Below are 20,212 nucleotides of genomic sequence, written 5' to 3'. Positions count from 1 at the left end.
TATTCCAAACTGCTTGTGTTGTGAGGGTTGCATTAGGGGGGCTGGCACCAAATTTCAGTTTACACCGGGGCGAAAGGCGGCGTACACCCTGGACAGGTCACCAGCGTATCGCAGGGCTGACGTATAGACACAAACAACCATTCACATTCACACCTACGGCCAATTTAGATTCTCCAGTAAATCTAAGCTGCATGTCTCAGGACTGTGGGAGAAGGTATCTGGAGAAAAACCCACATTGGCACAAGGAGAACATGCAAACTCCACACAGGTATTAATGTATAGCGTCAGTCATTTTGAGAAGCTGATAAATACAGCTTCTTCTTTTTTTCTCTCACTGAATCAGACACCATATAAGGTACAAAATGGACATATAATACCTATACATTTACACCCACACCTAATAACAAATATTTCAGTATTCGGCAGCCTTGAGGAATGTTAAACGTGATGATGGTCAAATATTTCCAGTTCTTGTACAATATAAGACAAATTTAAAAAAAAAACAAGAGAGCAACTGCTGACTGAGCATTCAAATATTCCCTAAAAGCTTCCTCCAATGTGTCTTTCCAACATAACCCCTCACCTCGCCCGCTACTTGGAATGAGTTGCAATTTGTATCAGATGATTAGTTATGCAAACATCATTATCTTATTATGTCTTTTTTTTCTGGCATGCCCATATAATTATTCAAATTGCTTCCATTATGCAAAACAAAACCACATTCTACCGTGGTACAAGCACAACTAAAGCTTTATTCAGCATGGGACAGATAATGGAGCATTTTGGTTTTGTGCGTCATTATCTTTTGTGCAGCTCCACAATCCACATTTTCATGCCCTCTTGGGGGTTCAGTGTAATTTGAGCGAGAGTTTTTTTAATACAGATATTAATCTGTTCACAGCTAATTATACAAATATTAACTGGACATTGCTTGACCCGAGCATTTGCTTACAATGGAAGGAATTTGAAGTTGGTTTTGATTTGACAGTTCCTGGACGGAGGAAATTGCTCGTCTGTAGCATATAGACTCCCAACACCGTAAACAAAATGTCAGAGCAGGTTAAGTCAGTAACCTTTGGCCCTGCACGGGACAGTATGTGGCTCATGGCAATGTCAGTGGCCCTGTTCCCCAAAGGAAATGTGTGCATGTGTGTGTGCGTTTGCGTTTGCGTGTGCCCAGGCTTAGGGCTTGTCATGCACAGTATGCTGATTTTACATTTGTGTCGGTAGGTTTCTGTCAGTCGCCTATCGATGCCTGAAGGGAAATTCTCAGTGGTCAGAGGTCAGGGTATAGAACAGGACTTCTGGGGGCTGAGATTTGCCACAAGGCAAATCAGCAGATCAGATGTTTGAGTCACATGGGCTGAAACCCAGACCTTCCAGTCTCCTACTTGCAACCCCACTGTGACGTGTGTGTTTGTGTGTGTGTGTGTGTGTGTGTGTGTGTGTGTGTGTGTGTTTCAGCATACACGACGTCCTTAACACCCATCCCCACCGCCGAGAGCTCCTTTATACGACCTCCCTGACGGCATTTTTTCATATTGACAGCCGCACTCGCCCTGTGGGGCAGCGTAACCACAGGGCAGCTGCAGGCGGAGATAAGAACTGGGTTTATCTTCCCCCTTAACACTCTTCTGTTAAAAGGCAACCAAAGGACCAAAGGGGAGACAGGGAGGACAGTCAGATTGGACCTCAAGGAGCACATTGTTACCCAGCTGATGAGCAGGCCTGTGCTGCTGCAGACAGAAGACAGAAGATGGCTGAAGCCGTCGTGCTGCTTCCCTTGAAAGCTCCTGGTATTTAGTTTGACAGGTGCTAAGTTTGATCCTGGCATGGATTTGTCATTGCCAAAGTCTTTCATTGATGCCAAGTATCAGCAGTATCAAAGTCGGTATTTGATGGATTGGTGGTTTGGTCCCTATGGCTCCCCCCTAAATACATCTTATTTTGAGTACGATCATAAACTCCTCCATCGGTGTGTGAATGTAGGTGTGAGTGGGTGTTTTGTAAAGCATTTCTCACGATGCTTCGGATAAAGGCGCTACATACATACATATGACAGCAGGACTATAAATGTACTCCGTCAGATCATAAGAGCACAGATACATTGTGTAAATCCCTTTTTCTGGTCCACATGTTGTCTCTGTGTGTCACTTACACGTCTAGAATAAACATAAATAAGACTAGCATTTTCCCAGTGGGCTGCACGGTGGCGTAGTGGTTAGCACTTTCCAAGAAGGTTCGTGGTTCGAATCCCGGTTCAAACCAACCAGGGCCTTTCTGTGTAGAGTTTGCATATTCTCCCCGTGTATGCATGGGTTCTCACAGTCCAAAGACATGCAGAATGGGGTTAGCTTAATTGGAGACTCTAAATTGACCGTAGGTGTGAATGTGAGAGTGAATGGTCGATTGTCTCTGTATGTGTCCCTGCGATAGGCTGGCGACCTGTCCAGGGTGAACCCCGCCTCTCCCCCCCCCGCGACCCTTAAATGGATAAAGCGGTAGACGATGGGTGGATGCATGGATAGCTTTCCCCAGTTTCCCCCCCAAAAAGATGCCTCATGCCTCTTTAGCAGACCGTTGACCTTTCTCCCTTGCAAGTCCATTTCTTGCGCTCTCACCCATCTGCCCCAATAAGTAATTACATGCTACTGGATGGTGATTAGCTGCCGATGCAGAGGCCAAGCCTCACGGGCTTCATCGGCCGTTCATGCACAGGGGAACTGGTGCGACACACGGACATGATGCAGGATGCGTGCTGCTAGCAGTAGCATGTGGGGTTATCATGTGAGATTACAGTTGTAGCAAGTCAGCACAGATGTGTAATTAAGGAAGCTGGTGCAGCGGAGCAGCCACTCGAAGCAATATCCCTGAGAGGATTACGGCCTAAGAATTGAGGCATTGTCACAATCACACGCACACACACACACACACACACACATACACGCACACACACACACACACACACACAAACACGCACACACACACACAAACACAAACACGCACACACACACACACACACGCACACACACACACTGTTTATCAAGTGGGTTTCATGTGGCAGCTGACTGCTTGTTTACAAAGTTACCAGTTGTAGAAGCTGATGTGAATGAAGTGAAAGTCTTAAGAGATGTTGTTGTTTTTATTCATAGAAAAGAGTCATAGATCATAGATATGATGATCTGCTCTGAAACAAAAGAATGCACCAAAATCTTAAATGAGCAATTTGACATTTGGAAAATACACCTTTTGGTTGAGAACTAGATGTTAAGATTGAATACTGTCCAGACTCTGATGTCTGTACTGTAAATATGGACCTAGTTAACTTAAAAACTTAGCCGAGCGCAAAGATTGGAGATGAGGTGTCTCAGTCCAAACTAAACCAGATCCACCAAAGTGCAATAATGTCCAGTTGCTGTTTTATGAGATCTCTGGGACCAAATCCAGACTAGCTTCCCCCCGTTTCCAGTCCTTATGCTAAGCTAAGATAAGCAGCTGCTGCAGCTTCATATTTACTGTGCAGACATGACAGAGGTTTCGATCTCCTCATCATACTCTCAGCAAGAAAGAGTGTGTTTTCCAAATATTTTCCCTTAAATGCACTCTTTTTTCAAACCAATAACTGACTGACTGGCACCTGTTTTTTTCTTTCTTGCCATTTTCAACATCCCAGCTTGAATGAAACTTTTCTGAATCGTGCAGATAACTTCAGTGACTAATCTCATCCACAGCATGAAGCTGTTTTACAAACGCAGCAAGAACAAAGTTTTTTCCTCTGTAGCTCGTTGGTTTAAATACGTCCTTATGAAGTGATTTACAACTCCCCCTGCCCCCTCGACCTATTTAAGGGACTGATTCCGGGATGCTGAGTAGAGATGTTCCTATTCTTGGTAAACATTACATAAACCAGAGATGAATGCAGTTGCTCTCCAACCCTTGCTGCTGGCTCACTGAGTTGGGCTGAAATTTATAGAACTTAGAAAAGAGGGAATGGTTGGGCTTTTTTGCTTCTTATTTCAACAGTATAAGCTGTCACATCTTGTTCATCCATTGTTTCGTGGGCAATGGATTTAGATGTGAAAAGTAGAAGTCAGACTTCATAGTAACAATTACCAGTCTCTCTTTATTAAACCCACAATTACTGTAAAAAAAGATCTGCAGACCACTCCGACAGAAATAGTTAATTTTCCATGTAACGAAATCTGGGGAACAGGAATAGTAGCGAGGAAGAAAAAATGAAAAACCTCCTGCCTGTTGATGGATCCGACTAATGCCTGTCTCTTTCTATAATTCCACAGTGACAATTTAGTTGCTGCTCACTGCACATTCGAGAAAGGTTGTCACCACTCAGAAAAGACATCCCCCCGTGGACGGCTCTGCGCTCAAGTCTGGCCAATTAAATCGCTAGATTGTGGAAAGTGCTGTAGCAGCTGCTTAATACATCTCCTCCTTAGGCGCGCCCCACTGTAGGATTCAGACTGTCTGTCCTTCTGTCTGTGCGTCGGTGAATTCAGAAAATTCTGAGTCTGACATCCTCAGTTAAGTGGCCGAAGGAAGTCAGTTTTTGTCGGGTAAAGGTTGACGCCTCAGTCCTAACAATCTGAACTTATAAAAATAATGACATTGACATTTGATAAAACAGTATATTCACATGCAAATGCAACACAGTCTGATGATCTTAATCACAATCACTGTCACAATAGCCAGTATTCAAACGCTTCCAGCTTTAAAAACGCTGAATGCACTACACCGTGTGCAGTGATTGAATGTGTATTGAAAATAAGGAGATAAAACTGCCTGGTTTCATTACTACAAGTGTGAGTGTAAACTTAAAAAACAATAGACCAAGCCTATCCATCAGCAAGTCCAGGATCACTGACTTTTATGACTTCATTTGAGCAGCCACAGATCCACCAGGAACCAGGGTGTTGAAATATTCCCCTGAAACCATAAAGTCGAAGGGATATGATGAACGGGTTCTTTATAGCCCATTTGAATATGGGCTGGTAATTTTTCAAGCTGCAGGCTATTTTTTTTGTCTGTACAGGGCAGTGTCTACTTGGCTGTGTTTCTCTTTTATATATTTTTAAAGAAAACAGTAAAAATACCAATATGGAAGTCAATGGAAGTCCCTCAATTAATTTTTATCGTGTTTTAGCACCACTGAGTGCGCTGCTTTGTAATCGACTTTGAAACGTAGAAGAGAGGAATGAACAGGCAACGCTTTTAATGTATTGTATCTCAAAGTCCCTCCCACTGGTAGTTCTGGCAGATGCAGCCAAACTGTTTGTCCAACAGAGAAGTCACACACTGCAACAAGAACCGGCTTTGGCTCGTCGTGGTCACGTGCTTCCAGCCACCGAGGGAAGGTGTGACGTCAAGCTACAGTATTACCTATCAGCAGGATTAATACATGTAGGTATGCAGGACAAATGTACAGTCTGTGAGGGCTGCAGCCTGAAGTTGCGGGGATGAGTTGTGTGTTTTCTAACGCAACAAGAAAAACTGCAGAGGCTGCAGCTGGAGAACTGTCCGTGGTGCTGAAAGCACGGGAAGAACGAAAAAGGCAACTCAAAGACTTACTGGTGCTGAAAGAGCAGCTCTAGTGTAGAGCAGGTATCCACATCAGGCAATATGATCCACATGATGTAACAGACTGAACACTAGACTCAATTCCTCCGCCAATTTCCTCCACCGACGAGGTTATATTTTCGCCCCCGTCCGTTTATTTGTTGGTTGGCTTGTCTGTTTGTTTGTCAGCGGGATTTTTGCAAAAATGTGACCCATTACATTTTGGAATGGATCCAGACAAAGGAGTGGATCCAAGATTTTTTCTCTCTCTGTGGACATTTTCACTTCATTCCCAGAATAATGCATGGACCTTGAAGACAAAAATCTAGCATATTTAATTGATTGATTAAATCTAAGGGGGCTGTTGGCCCTTTGTGGATGCATGCGCTGAGTGATATTCTGGAATTTAGATGTATGGATCTTATGGATCCTCATCAGGTCATGGAGCTATATTGCATTTTTCTATTCAGATCTTAAGAAGCACGGCATAATATCAGTGCCTTGAGATTAAATTAAAAATGCAGTGTAAAGGTGAGAGAACACAAGACGAGGGGATGCCGACGATATTCCAATGTTTTATTGGATTTTGAAATTGGATGCATGACATCATGGAGCCGGAGTAAGGATGTGATAAGAAGCCATTTTCATAAATTAGAGGCATAAGGAAAGAATATTGATTTCGGGTAAAAGAAGAATGATAATGGACATCATTTTATGTAATTTTACAATGTGCAATTTACGAAGGATTAAAATGTTCTCACGGGAAAGTGGGGGGACATTAGCTCTAAGGTTTCTTCTGTGTGACTGGTGACCTCAGTCACATTATTATCTTAAGATGAAATGCACAGTGACTACACAAGATCCGTCATTCTTAAATCTGTTGCCTCTTCTAGTTCCTTTGAATTCACATTAATTTGTATAATCGTGTTGGTCTTTTCCACCTTCCTGCTCTCCTGGACTATCCAATTGTTCTTTTAAATTGAGGGGGTTAATTATTTTCTGGGTTCACATCATCCAATCAAGTTAGCTTAGCGTTATGTGGGAATCAATAACTAACCTCTGTGTCCTTTGTATACCCCAGTCAGCTGTTTGTATATCTTACCGTCTCCAAACCAAGACGCCAATTCCCTTGACTGCCCACAAAAACAGCTCTGACAACCACGGCAACATGACTGATGAGGACAGCCGCTGGAAATTAATTTAGCCTAAAATTGAGTCCACACCAAAGCCCGATTCATGTTTACTCTGAACTTGTAATCTAGTGCTAAACTGAACCTGCAAAGCTTTGACATAACTTCAAAGAGCTAAACAGACTTTGATTCTTATACAAGGGGACAAACTATGTAGCGGACTTCAGACTTTAACGTGATGCACCCGGCTGTTCCATCCATGTTTTCCCCTGACAGACAGTAATTTCCTGCTGGGTAACGCCCAGGGCCACCGCGGCTACCCCATCGTCTACTGCTCGGACGGCTTCTGTGACCTGACGGGCTTCACCAGGACCGAAGTGATGCAGAAGAACTGCAGCTGCCACTTCCTGTACGGGGCCGACACCAGCGAGCACGTGGCCCAGCAGATGGAGAAGGCACTGGAGGGCCGACAGGAGTACCAGGCCGAGGTCCACTTCTACAAGAAGAACGGTGGGTGCATGGCAAAGAGGAAAGGGAGGGTGTGCACACATAGCCTGTAGATCTCAGTGAGATTTTCTTTTTTGTTCATCCAAAATTCAAGGTTATGCAGCAATTAACAATCCTGACAAGTTTTGCTCAGTTGATCAAACTCTTTTATTAATATTTTCCCCTAGATTCTGCCATGTTTTGAGCAAGGTGTCATCTGTTCCGTTTTTGAGGCAAGATTTAAGTGTAAGGTTTTTTTTTTGTGTTAACATCATAACATCTATTTTTAGATAAGAGCAGAACATTTTGGCTGAATTATGAATCCCCCCACAGTGGTGCAGAATCTAAGCTACGGAAGTTCAGCAGTGCAGCACACGCTCTTTTGTAGATTTTGTGCCCGTCAGGGCTCATTATTATTAAGGGAAACCCATCAGAGTGAAAAAGAAAATATTAAAGTCAGCAGTCCATTCATCTTAGTGAAGTTCAAAACGTGCTACAAGGAGTAATTTTCTTACACACATTACCAAAACTAATCATAACTTCTTAATGCAGGACAAAGTACTGTACATACCGCGCGTGCGTGCGTGCGTGCGTGCGTGCGTGCGTGCGTGCGTGTGTGTGTTACAGTTGCTTAAATCCAGAATTCGACTCATTCCCTCTGTCTCCTAGCTAATCCTGCTTGGGTCTCAAAATGAGATGTCATGCATGAAAGGGGACATACGACAGTGTTTAATCCTTTCTGGTTGGCACGCAGGATTATTTTTGCTCAACAGAGATCCACACCTGCAGTCGCCTCAGAGTGTATGAGCCACTAATTACTCTGATGGATCATCACATCTGCACTGCATCGGGGGGGGTCTTCTAGATCCTTTCTTTTCACCTTACAGCTAGTAACATGACGACAATGCCAGTGCAACTAATGAGAAGAATGACACAATAATGTAATATACCCCAAAATAATACAATGCAGCTACATAAAAGCCATGGAAGAGGAAAAAGTGAACAAAGACAGTGAGCGTGGAAAGAGCTGCGATACTGTTTTAAAGATAGAATCTAAATGGCAGATATATTTCATCATAAAGTTTGACACTTAAGGGAGTAGACGCACACACACACGCAGACACACACACACACACACACACCATTCTCCTGAGTGTGTGTGCCTTTCTCTGTCTTTTGTATTTACACCCACAGCCTTATACTAAAACAGCATCATCCACGCTGTTTTCTTTTCCTCTTCCTTGTCGAGGACTAACACATACAGTACATGCAAATGCAAATAATCTCACATACACACACACACACACACACACACACACACACACACACACACACACACACTGGGGATACTAAAGGAGATGTGAAACATCTTTTTGGTGGCAGAGCACAGTTTCTGCAGTAATGAGCATACTGGGTTATGGCGAGGTCTAGGATATACGGTGCTCCTTCCCTGCCCGACTTGTTATAGCCAACCCCCGACTTGCTCCTTTTCTTTGTGCACAATCCTCCAGAACATGATCCGTGTCTAATTTGCGATATATTTTTAGAAAGGCTGTGCCATGCCACACTTGACAAGTAGCCACGGTTCAGACATGGTGATAGCTAACCTGACATGGGGAAATCAAAGATCTTGGCATGGAAAAACAGAAGTCATGAGGAAAATACATTTTAACAAAGGTGGAGGTGGCACAGAAGTACGGCAAAAAGAAACCCAAAAAGGAGCTGAACCATACGAAACCACCACAGAGAGATGCAAAATGACCACAAAGACACACAAAACAGCGACAAAGGGACACAAAACATCCACAATGAGACACAGAAAAGCTACAAAGAGATGCAAATTGACCACAATCGAAATACTGCTGTCGTTTGTGTAGCGTGTCTTGTGAATGTGTAAGGCGGGTGGGCTTTTAAATGCACCGATCCAGGGGCTCCTTGTTTCATGATCAGTTCTTGATGTAGTCTCACATTATACTTCACAAAGTTCAGGTTTAATTGACATTCATCTATTACAGCGAATAAACACAACTATTAATAATTACAGTCAACAATGAGAGCTTTAAACTTGAGTCTAAACTCATAAATCTGTGCACATTCTAAACCTGGCCCCTCTGCACATTAACACTGACCCTGTGACTTTGATCCGCATTTCTGGGTTGGCTGCAGGTATGGCCTTCTGGTGTCTGCTGGACATCGTGCCCATCAAGAACGAGAAGGGCGAAATGGTTCTCTTCCTCTTCTCGTTCAAGGACATCACCGACACCCACGGAAAAGGCCACCACAACAGCAAGAGGGAGGGTAGGTCACGAAAGTCCTGTTTGTAGAAACTCCTGCTTAATTTGAGCATGATTTACGAGTGTTGCCATCCTCTGGCCCCCAGCTTTAATTTTCTCCGTGTGCTCTTGTTCATCACTGTCACATTCCGCCCGGGAGTTTTGTGGCGGCTGGCGTTAGTTCACGGATCTCAGACTATGTTTTTCAATGGGGGGATTTGATTTACGCGGAGGTGTGTCGTCAAGTGGAACCTGGACACAGTCTGCCGCCGATACCAAAGCGTTGTGCCAGGGGGAAATTGACTGTCATTTTGTTATAATGCAATCGAACGAAAGTCAAGTGCACATCAGTGGTTCTGTGTGTTGTTTTGCGTCTTGTGTAAATGTAACTTACACAAGACGCAAAAACACAAAATGATTCAGTGTAAACAACTTGTGTTTTAATTTACCAGCTCTGATCTGACAACCTGTGACAGTTTCAGACGACAGGAGGTGCAGGAGGAAGAGCAGCTCTCACTTCAGCCAGGCCAGGAAGCGTGGACGCACCATGTTGTACCAGCTGACCCGCCAGTTCTCCAGGGGAGGCAAGGGAGAGGTCAACCTGGGTGGCGTGAGTACTTTTTACCACTCTCGCATACTTCCTGAATGGCTGGTTTGCTTTTTGATGGTATCCTCTGTGTGTGCACTAATATGCCCTCTCCAAAAATATACAGTCCGAGCTTGCTCAGACATGCAGCACCCTCATTCTTGAGTCTGAATTATTAATGTCCATATCTAAAAGATGAGTTTCTTACGGAGACAATGTGAGGGAAGTCTCGACCCAGATCCCCAGAATGGGAGCTCATCTCGCTGGAAAATATATCCAAAAAAAGCTCTACTACGTCAAGTCTCCAGAAGTACTATTATCTTCCTGCTTTGGTTGCATTTTTTTCCGCATGTAAGCAGAAAAAAATGGTGGCTTTAAAAGGACAATTAGCAAGGTCACTGTGGTCACAAGAGGTTGCTGGTCGGAGGTTGTTATTTCCTGTGAGGTGTTATTGGTCATAGGGGAGGATGGAAGTACCATCATCATTACTTTACTGACACGCCAACACCAAATCAGCATGAGCTAGGGCATGTAGGTTATTATGTGATCAGCGTGTTTCCTTAAATTACCCTTTACCCTTTCGTCCAAATTAGGCTGCTGTGTCTGACGCCTCCACACAGTATCATACATACATAGACAGGGTGTGTGTGCAACCGGTCAGATAAAGTATGGATGATATTATTTATAATGATATTATAAAATATTATTTTTCAATGTGGATTTCCATTGTTTTTCAACCCTTCTCAGATGTGTGTGCCGTTTTTGTGTCTGTGCAATTGCTATCCATCATCTGTCTCTCAAGTGTTTGTGCCTCAAGTACCTGAAGAAGCTATTTGTTGTGATGATGTAAACGTAGCTATTGGTCTGTTTCATTGCCACTTGTCTTCCGCAGAACAAAGGTCTTTGCAGGCTCGGAATAATCAAGACATTATACACTCCAAGCAATGTTATTCATGAGAGAACAGGGAAGCTGTATTTTTCTTTTTTAAAGGAGCACCATGTTGAGATAATTCTACTCCCTCCCTGCAGAGGTTCAATTTCCAACCGGGTCTGTACTCAAACATGTCCTTCACAATATGGCGTTTGCTCACATGGGGGCTGAGAGCAACTCAGTTTAGTACTAAAACCTGCAAAATCTGATATGTAAATTGTCTTTTTGACACTTCACCCTTGTCATTCACACATGCTGTAATTTTTTCAGTGACTGCGGTCAAATGTAATTTCCAACTCCAGACGTGTAAGCTATTCTTAACGCAAAGAAAAAGGGCTAAAAGTCAGTAACACAGTTTATTTTTACTACCATACTATGTTGTTATGGGTTTAAGGGATATGACTTTTTTATTTGGTACTGTAGATTTTTGCTACTAGTGCTGACATTATTAGTTCATCAGTTAATTAGTTGAGTTGAGTTGATTTAAAAGTGAAGATAATTGCGGCTAATTTTCAGCCCTATAAATAATGTTTGTTCTCACTCTAAATCAAAAAGGGCCATCATTTCTGTTTGGATTTTTCTGAAAAAGCAGAGATAAATATCGAAACAAACTTGCAGTCGAGCTGCATCCCTGTATTGTTTTTCAGAAAAAACCTGCGGGTGTCTTCTTGGGGAATCAATGTGCTCGGCCTCCCCACTGTCCGCCCGACCTCCCGCTTCCCTGCTTCACATTCACACCTTCTTACAGATGGCAGGAGTTCACCGGCACCACGGATGCTCATGCGGCACCTGTGCTGACAGGGCACACACATACACAAAAGCATTGACTCACACGTCGGGACAGTGGTTTGCACTCTGAGCGGAGCGACGAAAACATATGGCGGAGCGTCAACAAACTCATTCAAATTTCATGCCAGCACTCTCAGCATGACACGGTGTTTTCACAAGAACAGTTTCTCTTTCTCTCCCACGGTGATATACGAAATGTAAATTCAACAATCACTGTTCTCTGTCTCTGGTTGTCTGTGTTTTTCTACACATACTCCACCTCCACTTTTCCCTCATTCTACCACAAATTTCTTTATTAATTAATAAGAGAGAATTTCCTTAACTCACAATTTGACATTTAGAAAATCCTCACTGTCGGTGAGATAAAAGTCAAATGAGTTCATTCCCAGACCAGAAAACACTTCACGTGTAACCAAGATGCTGCATTTCAGTTCCAACTAACCTTTTAGTCACTTATCAGTGTAAAATTCAAAAGAAAAGAACACAGGACAACACCTTTTGATCTATTTATGTATGACCTTAGGGGCTGATCGCAGCACAGAAGCATGCAGTGTTCCCATATAAACTGTCATTTTCAGCAGCAGCACATATTCAGAACAAGCCAGTGATTATTTACCATATTCAAAATGTAGGCAACCTGTGTGCTTTCGAATGAACAACAGAAAATATATACAGATTAATATATGAATCAATTTCCTGTGTGCTATTTTGTTTCTGTGGATCTTTGATGGCTTTTTTCAACTGTCTTCTGTCTGTGACTCTGGAGACCCGGGATTGAGACTCCTCAAAGCAATAATGACATGCAACACGATAATGTTGCTGTTGTTGTTTTTCTCCATTGCATCAGAAATCAATATGCACAAGGGTCTGTAACAAGTGAGAGCCAACACGGGGGAGGGTTCTCCTGGAATTAAATTAATAATAATTCTGTATCTGCAACATTTTATGATGAGCTGCAGATGCGTCATCACCATCTTCTCATGTTCCTCAGGATGTCAGACAAGCCGACACTTTTCAAGCAGCAAAAGAAGATTTGCTCCAACAACAGTAACTACACTGTTTTACACACAGTAATATACCATAGTGTTTTTTATCAAGTTGTGATGATGGGACCATCAGCAGCATCAAGAAGGTTTATTAACTGTCACTTATATCATATTCTAGTTTATGAGTTTATTTCTCTTTCCCATCCTTTTCAGTGACTTCAGTTTCCCCGTTTCTGTGGGTTCTTTTTTTCTTTTATAGCTTTAATCGCTCTTCTCCTTCTCTGATGCTTTCACACGTATTCTCTCCCTCTCCATCTGTCACTCTAACCTCATCTCATCTTTTGGGTTCATCCCTCTGGATCCTGCTCCCTCCCTCTCTCTCTCTCTCCCTCCCTCTCTCTCTCTCTCTCTCTCTCTCTCTCTCTCTCTCTCTCTCTCTCTCTCTCTCTCTCTCTCCCCCGTATTGTCTGTCACTCTGTACCCCCTCCTTTTTTTAAAAAACCTTTTTATTATCTCTTCCTTCCGCTCTGTCCTCTAAGCACTCAACCCATTCCAGCCTGCAGTATTTCATTTTCCACAAGTAGCCTTTACTTGTACTTAACTTGAGGAATTGAGTTCATGTTTATTCTATGTAGTTAAACTTCACTATGTTTCTTTTCGTTTTTTTTACATACTTCACTTTTTAGTCCATTATAAAAGATAAGGATTTTACATTTAAAATCTATGATCAGTTTATAAAATGCACTTGCGAAAGATTCAGTGATGCAACAATATGTAAATCAAAATCACCACCATCTCAACTGTTGCCACAATAATAACACTAATAATATGAAAATATGAGTGTTTTTTCTGCATAATGTTTTTTCTTTTACTTTTGAGACATACGATATGTTTTATAATATTAGATTCTGAGTGCACTATCATCGTGGCAGATTATTTTTACATTGTGGCATGCTACTTTTACGAAAATCGAAAGATCAAAATATTTCTTTCACAACTGCAAAACTCCCTCTCCATCTATTACCATTTTTTTTCCCTTTTTTTGTCCTTCTTCTCTCTGTCGCCCCCTCCATCTTTCTTTTCTCCGTGTCTGTCTCTTGGTAGCAGTTAGCTAACAATGTGTTCCTCTGCCTCCACATCACAGCCAGCTATATCTGCTCAGTGTAGATCTCTATTTGTAGCACATCGGCACTGCCAGGAGAGGGAGAAACGAGAGGGGAGCTGTACATTCGTGGGAAAACAGGGAGACGTACACAAATAAATCTTTCAAAACTAACTCCATGAAAACGTAAAAAGGAAAGAGAGGTGACATGTTTTTAATGAATTGAGGTATGGGGATGTATCTTCTGTCTCCTGCGTTTCAGACTGCAGGGTTGAAATCCTCTTTAAATGATCCACGACACACTGCATCACCTCCTCAAAAACATGTTCCACTTGAATAGTTATTTCTCCGAGGGCTCCTCACCCTTACATGAGCCCTCCGACTGAAATGTTGTTCGTGCCTGTTCTGCCACTTTTGATGCCGTCAATCCAGGAGTGTATCGGCTCCGTACTGTAACCAATCCCAGGCACGCTGACGACGGAGCTCAGATTTGCTTTCAAGCTGATCCATTCTCCCCGGGGGAGCGCCACTATTGCCTCTCTTCACTTTAACGCACTTGTCAAAGGGCTGTGAGAAGAGAAAAATGGTGCAATCTAAGTTCAGATGCCATGGCCTGTGCTTTCACATCTTACTCTCCCTCAATCTATCTTTTTTATCATTTATTTTGCCGCTCACACACTCACTGACAAACGCACGTTCAGACGGTGAATGTTTATCTTAATTCTCCTGCTGTAACTCAGTTTAGTGGATTGCATATTGCAAAGCCTGTTAAGTGTAGTCGTCCCTTCATCACATAACAAAAACCATGTGCAATGACTAGTCTCATTTCTTCTGGTCTGTTTATATTGAGTTATTAACTCAGTTAATTTATTGCTCAACAGAAAACACTTAGAAAAAAAGTTGAATGATAATTTGGGATGTAAATTCTACTCTGCAATAGTTTTAGACTCGGTGCTTGGGGGCGCGGGGGAATGGTCGCTGCTCGAGTCACGTGGTAAGCCATATGCATCTCTTTGCCCATCAAGGTCAGGCTTTTATCAGCGCCAAAGCCTAAAGCATGCTGGGAGATGTAGTCGGAACAATGAGCTCCGGGCTACAGTGTTGAGTTAATGAAGTGCGAAGACCAGCAGCAGCTGTGTGACACGTGTCCCCGCAGTGCCGGGCTTTCTTTTCTAATCATTGGGATGTGCTCGGCTGACCGCTCCAAGTGCCAAAGGTCGGGTGGGCGTCCCGACCTCGGCGATGTAAGGCAAATTAAAAATGAAAACAGTCGAGCTTTTGCTGACACTGCATGAACTATCGTCGCAGTGGCCGCAGCTGTTGACGGTAGTCAGCAAAGTCTTTCTTCGATATTTTCCGCTGTACGAACGTCTGGCAACCGTGAAAAAAAAGCCACTGGCTGAGGGAGGCTGTGATAATTTGTCTGGTGTCAAGCGACCTTCGTCATTTCATTTGGGAAAGTTGTTTCCCAGGGGACAATTTTAACATTTTAACATCTGCCAGATATTTCACTGCAAAACAATTTGAAAATGTCCTTTCTTGCATTCACACCATTGTGCCATTGTCCTCTGGTATTTCTCCTCTTCTTGAAGTATGAGAAAAAGGTTGTCCATTCTCTCTCAGTTGCTTTTAAAGAGAGTCAATTTATTCCCACCAATTTGACCAGGCAGCTTTACAACCCATATGGGGGAAATCTCAGGTCATTAACCAGCGTCCTTGTTTCTGGCGTCACCTGAAGTGACCACGTTGTTTGTGGATGGATTACTGTTCATTTATCTCTCCTCTCTGTTCCCCTCTCACCACTGTCAGAGCTAATAGCTTCTCCTCCTGTCTCCCAAACAGTGTTAAGGCCATTATGTGCCAAGTGCAAGGCCCCATTTGGAGAGCTGGGGTCCCATTATGTTCCGAATGGTCTCCCCACCTCATCAGAAATAGCAATTTCATACCTTCTGCAATTGGATGTTCTTAATAAAAATGAATTAAGTGGAATGAATAAGCAATAGGTTTCCAAAAATAAAAACAGCGGACGGTCAATGTTCTAAATCCCCTTACTTCCTTGGTAGCACAGCTACCATTGTAATGTCCCACCTGAGAGTCAGGGCACTAATGGCAATCGGAGGGATGTGGTCATGTATGAAATTATAAGGCATCGCTGTTGCTAATAAATTTCCCCCTCACTGACCACAGTCCTATATCTGTCATTTTGTGTTGTTACTGCACAGCCTTTTAAAAGGTCTATCGCTGCCTATAAGAGGCTGTCAAGAATAGATAACCAGCTGCATTACCATTTTCTGCCATTACCCCCCCTCCCATACTGAAACATCAGCGGTCATACCACAAGAGAGGGTGTTGACATTTATATGGTCTGTTTCTGCAAAATCTTGGCACTGCGATGTCAATCTGATTTTCATTATGTCCACAGCACTCGTGAGCATCTGCTTATCAAGTTATTCATTTATGCAGCTTCTCTAGGATGCTTGGTGTCCTTTGTATATTTATTAACTTGGGCTTGAAATTCAAGAGGCTGTTATTATTGGACTCGAACTCCAAACAGACAATGCCCCTTTCTATAAGTGTGTGGTGTGTGTGTGTGTGTGTGTGTGTGTGTGTGTGTGTGTGTGTGTGTGTGTGTGTGTGTGTGCGCACATGTGACTGTGCAGTATGTGCCCTTGTTGTCTGTTTCAGCAGAAATGCTGTATTTTAAATGTTCTTTTCCCTCCTACACTTTTTCCACCTGTTCACTGGCAGGGCATGATTGACAAGCCTTCAATACCGGAGTACAAGGTGGCAGCCGTGCAGAAGTCGCGCTTCATCCTGCTCCACTACAGTGTGTCCAAAGCCCTGTGGGACTGGCTCATTCTGCTGGCGACATTCTATGTGGCTGTCACCGTGCCGTACAATGTCAGCTTCACGCCGTACGCCGACACTGTCACGGCGGCGCGCTCCACCATCGTGAGCGACATCGCGGTGGAAATGCTCTTTATTATAGGTGAGTATTGGATGGAGGATTGTGGGAATCATGCATCTTCCAGATTTTTTTAAAATCAATTTAATAATTGTAAGAGACAAGTTTTGTCACATATGTGATTGTGGTTATTTTTCATGCTGTGAGATTATTTTTTTCCCAACATCTATTGGTTTTCTTGACACCTATGGCAACAGGGAACAAGAGCAACCACCCAGCATCCTTTTCCCCAGGAAGTTCCCCTCGCTCTGCGAAACCTAGGTTGTGTAGTCCCTTCAGTATGTCTCGGGTCTCTCCCAGGGACTCCTCCCAGTTCATAATCCACGACAAACCTCCAAAGGGACGAACCCAAGGGATGAACTGAGGTGGTAGAAACCCACTGTTCTCTGCTTGGAGTTCATGAAAAGTAGTTTAGAGTCCCTCAACCAATTATGATGAGGGGAAACGAGTTGTTTCTGCTTGTTTCTGCAATCTCATTTGCTTGGACAGTACCCAGACTTTTTTAAATTGTATTTCCTATATCCATTTTGAAGTCACAACTAATAGATGGATTGCATCTAAAAAAATGATGAGCCATCATCCCTACGAACATCGACAGCTTGGATGACAGATGAGGTTTTGTTACATCGGGTCTCACACCCAGAGGTCTGCTTGTTATGTGCTTGTTACATTCTGACACTAAGGTTAGATGATCTCTCTGGCAAACTCCAAATGGATGCCCGAACACTGACACTGACACTGACGTATTCCAGCTGTTTCAACCTTCGGCTTCAGCTCCTTCAGCATTTCTTTTCATCCGATTGTTTCTTATCTTAAAGACACATTAATATAACTAAAATTGCTGCTCCACCTTTTAGGAATCATTAGTTTGAAGTGAACTCGTCACCATTCTTCTGTTACAACGGTTCTCGAGTTTGACTATATCCTATTATTACAGCCACAGAGAACCAAATCACCATTGTCCTTTCAAATATTGCAGACATCATCCTGAACTTCCGCACCACCTATGTGAGTCAGTCAGGCCAGGTGGTGTATCAGGCACGCTCCATTTGCATCCACTACGCCACCACCTGGTTCTTTGTGGACCTGGTGGCCGCCCTGCCCTTTGACCTGCTGTATGCCTTCAACATCACAGTGGTGAGTAATGCCGACCTCCGGGAGTGCTGACACAGGCCAGTGTGTTGCCTTTGGCAATAAGCACCTTCCATTTTGTGTGTGACAGGTACTTCCCACCACCGTTCGAGCAAAGCAACTCCACTGTGCATATGCGGTTTCATGTACAGTCAGCGTGATTGTAGATCATGGCAGACTTACTGTAGGTTTGGATTTGTAAAACCTTTCATCTCTTCCTTTTTTCATTATTTTTCTCCGCCTCTCTTCTCCCTGTTACTGTCCACGCTCCACCTCAGACCTCCTTGGTCCACCTGCTGAAGACGGTGCGCCTGCTGCGCCTCCTTCGTCTGCTCCAGAAGCTGGACCGCTACTCCCAGTACAGCGCCATGGTGCTGACCTTACTGATGTCCGTGTTTGCCCTGCTGGCTCACTGGATGGCCTGCATCTGGTACATGATTGGACGCAAGGAGATTGAGACCAGCGAGAGCTGGGACATCGGTGGGTCTAACTGAGGCCTCGTTGAAGTGGAAGTTGACATGTAAAGATGTAAAGAAAGGGTGCGGAGAAAAAAAAGGATTTGTTCTTTTCTCCTCGAAGGACAAATTAAGGAATTATTCTTTATTCTTCACTGTGACTTCTGGCTGGAAATAAAATCTTATATAACTCCCCATGCCATATTTCAAGCCAGTCCCGACTATCCAGTTAAATTAGAAGAGATCCAATCTAAGTCACCAGTCTAATCTAATACCATAGACAAGATTTTTGCCAATACACTGAGTAGATATTTGTTTTGTCCCCACTCAGCTATAAATAGTCATGGCGCTCCTATTGGGATTTCTAGCTCTGCTCAGTGGTGAGATGGTGGCGAACACCAGACTCTGGCGCTCTAATGAGGGCTGCCTGCAACCAGATCAAAAGCCCTGACAAAAAATGACTTATAGCAAGCAGTGACTGGACTAATGTCTCGTTTGTGTCACTGTTTGAAAATGGTTCAACATAGACACAGACATCATAGTTACTTCTTGTCTTACTATTGACACAGTTGCCTTCATCGAATGAGTTTAATCCTGCATCTTAACAGCCTCACGTGCATTTTAAAAGACCATAAACGGCAACTTGCTTACTGTGGGGGAAAAAAGCGTCTGGCCCATTCTGCTGTGTGTTTCCATTTGTGTGTATGTGTGATTGTGCATACTTGGGGGAGGTTAGGTCATACCGCTAATTAACACTCAGCCTTATTTGTCCCTGGAGGAGCAAACCTAATTGTGCCCTGTCCCGCACCGACATGCCAGCCCGCTGACACCGCTGTCACTCTCCCTTTCTGACACACACAAACACACAGACCCAAATATGCACTTGTGTCCTTTTAGAGTATGTATTGTTGTACCATCCTGCCACCGCCATCTGCCTCTGCGCCGACAGAAGACACACTGACGACATGGAGCCTTTACATCATCCTCCTCTCATGCTCCCCTCTCCTCATTCAAGGGTGGCTCCATGAGCTGGGCAAACGTCTGGAGGCGCCCTATATCAACAGCACGGTTGGCGGTCCGACGGTCCGCAGCTCCTACATCGCTGCCCTTTACTTCACCCTCAGCAGCCTGACCAGTGTGGGCTTCGGCAACGTCTGTGCCAACACTGATGCTGAGAAGATCTTCTCCATCTGCACCATGCTCATTGGCGGTACGTCTGACACCAGGGTACACTCTCCCCTCTGGTGTCTTGGCAGAACGGGGCCTCGGTTAAGCACAACGGCGCTAGGAATTCAGCAGGAAGTGGGTTGAATGGTTTGGCTTGGTCTTTAGGACGCGGCTTGTTGCCATCTTTATATACCAATAAACAGATTATGTGAGCTGAGGCGGCAGTTATTGGTGCAAGAGCCCATACGGTAATTGTATGTTTGATGTTTTATTCAGACTGCGAGATAAATGAGGCAATGAATTACACCATGGATCAATAAGCACATAAATGGTAACATTTTGAGATGATTAGAAATGTTTTCCAAAGGATTGAAAAATAGTCACATGAAATTTTTCATGGTGAGACAACTTTCAAAATTTAAGGCAACAGACAACTTTCACTGTCGTGAAGACGCTGCAGGGGCAACACGCCGGTAAGGCGTACACAATGGGTGACGCAGTTCCTTTGCGTGATTAACATCAAAAGTTGTCTATTTCCCCTTTAAATTTTATTATTTTTTACCTAAGAATAAATACTCATCCTTTAACCAGTATGTCCATTTTATTGTCATTCATGCTTTTTTGTTTGCGTCTCTCTCGC

At 43.5% G+C, this 20,212-nt stretch overlaps 1 protein-coding gene across 2 annotated transcripts in view; it reads left to right on the top strand.

Moving 5' to 3' along the window:
* The window catches only part of kcnh4b (potassium voltage-gated channel, subfamily H (eag-related), member 4b), a 43,849-nt gene that overhangs the window by 8,088 nt on the left and 15,549 nt on the right, over positions 1 to 20,212 (top strand). For both annotated transcript variants that reach the window (XM_035611931.2, XM_035611932.2), the window contains 7 exons: positions 6,978 to 7,211; positions 9,354 to 9,485; positions 9,937 to 10,070; positions 16,603 to 16,843; positions 17,799 to 17,956; positions 18,229 to 18,430; positions 19,421 to 19,615. In XM_035611931.2, coding sequence (XP_035467824.2) covers positions 6,978 to 7,211; positions 9,354 to 9,485; positions 9,937 to 10,070; positions 16,603 to 16,843; positions 17,799 to 17,956; positions 18,229 to 18,430; positions 19,421 to 19,615 — 1,296 coding nt within the window. The remainder of the gene's footprint in view (positions 1 to 6,977; positions 7,212 to 9,353; positions 9,486 to 9,936; positions 10,071 to 16,602; positions 16,844 to 17,798; positions 17,957 to 18,228; positions 18,431 to 19,420; positions 19,616 to 20,212) is intronic.

Source organism: Scophthalmus maximus, chromosome 16 (assembly GCF_022379125.1).
Source record: "Scophthalmus maximus strain ysfricsl-2021 chromosome 16, ASM2237912v1, whole genome shotgun sequence".
In the NCBI taxonomy this organism is placed as follows: Eukaryota; Metazoa; Chordata; class Actinopteri; order Pleuronectiformes; family Scophthalmidae; genus Scophthalmus; species Scophthalmus maximus.
Note: the sequence above shows the minus strand (reverse complement) of the source record. Positions and strands in the feature narration are given on the sequence as shown.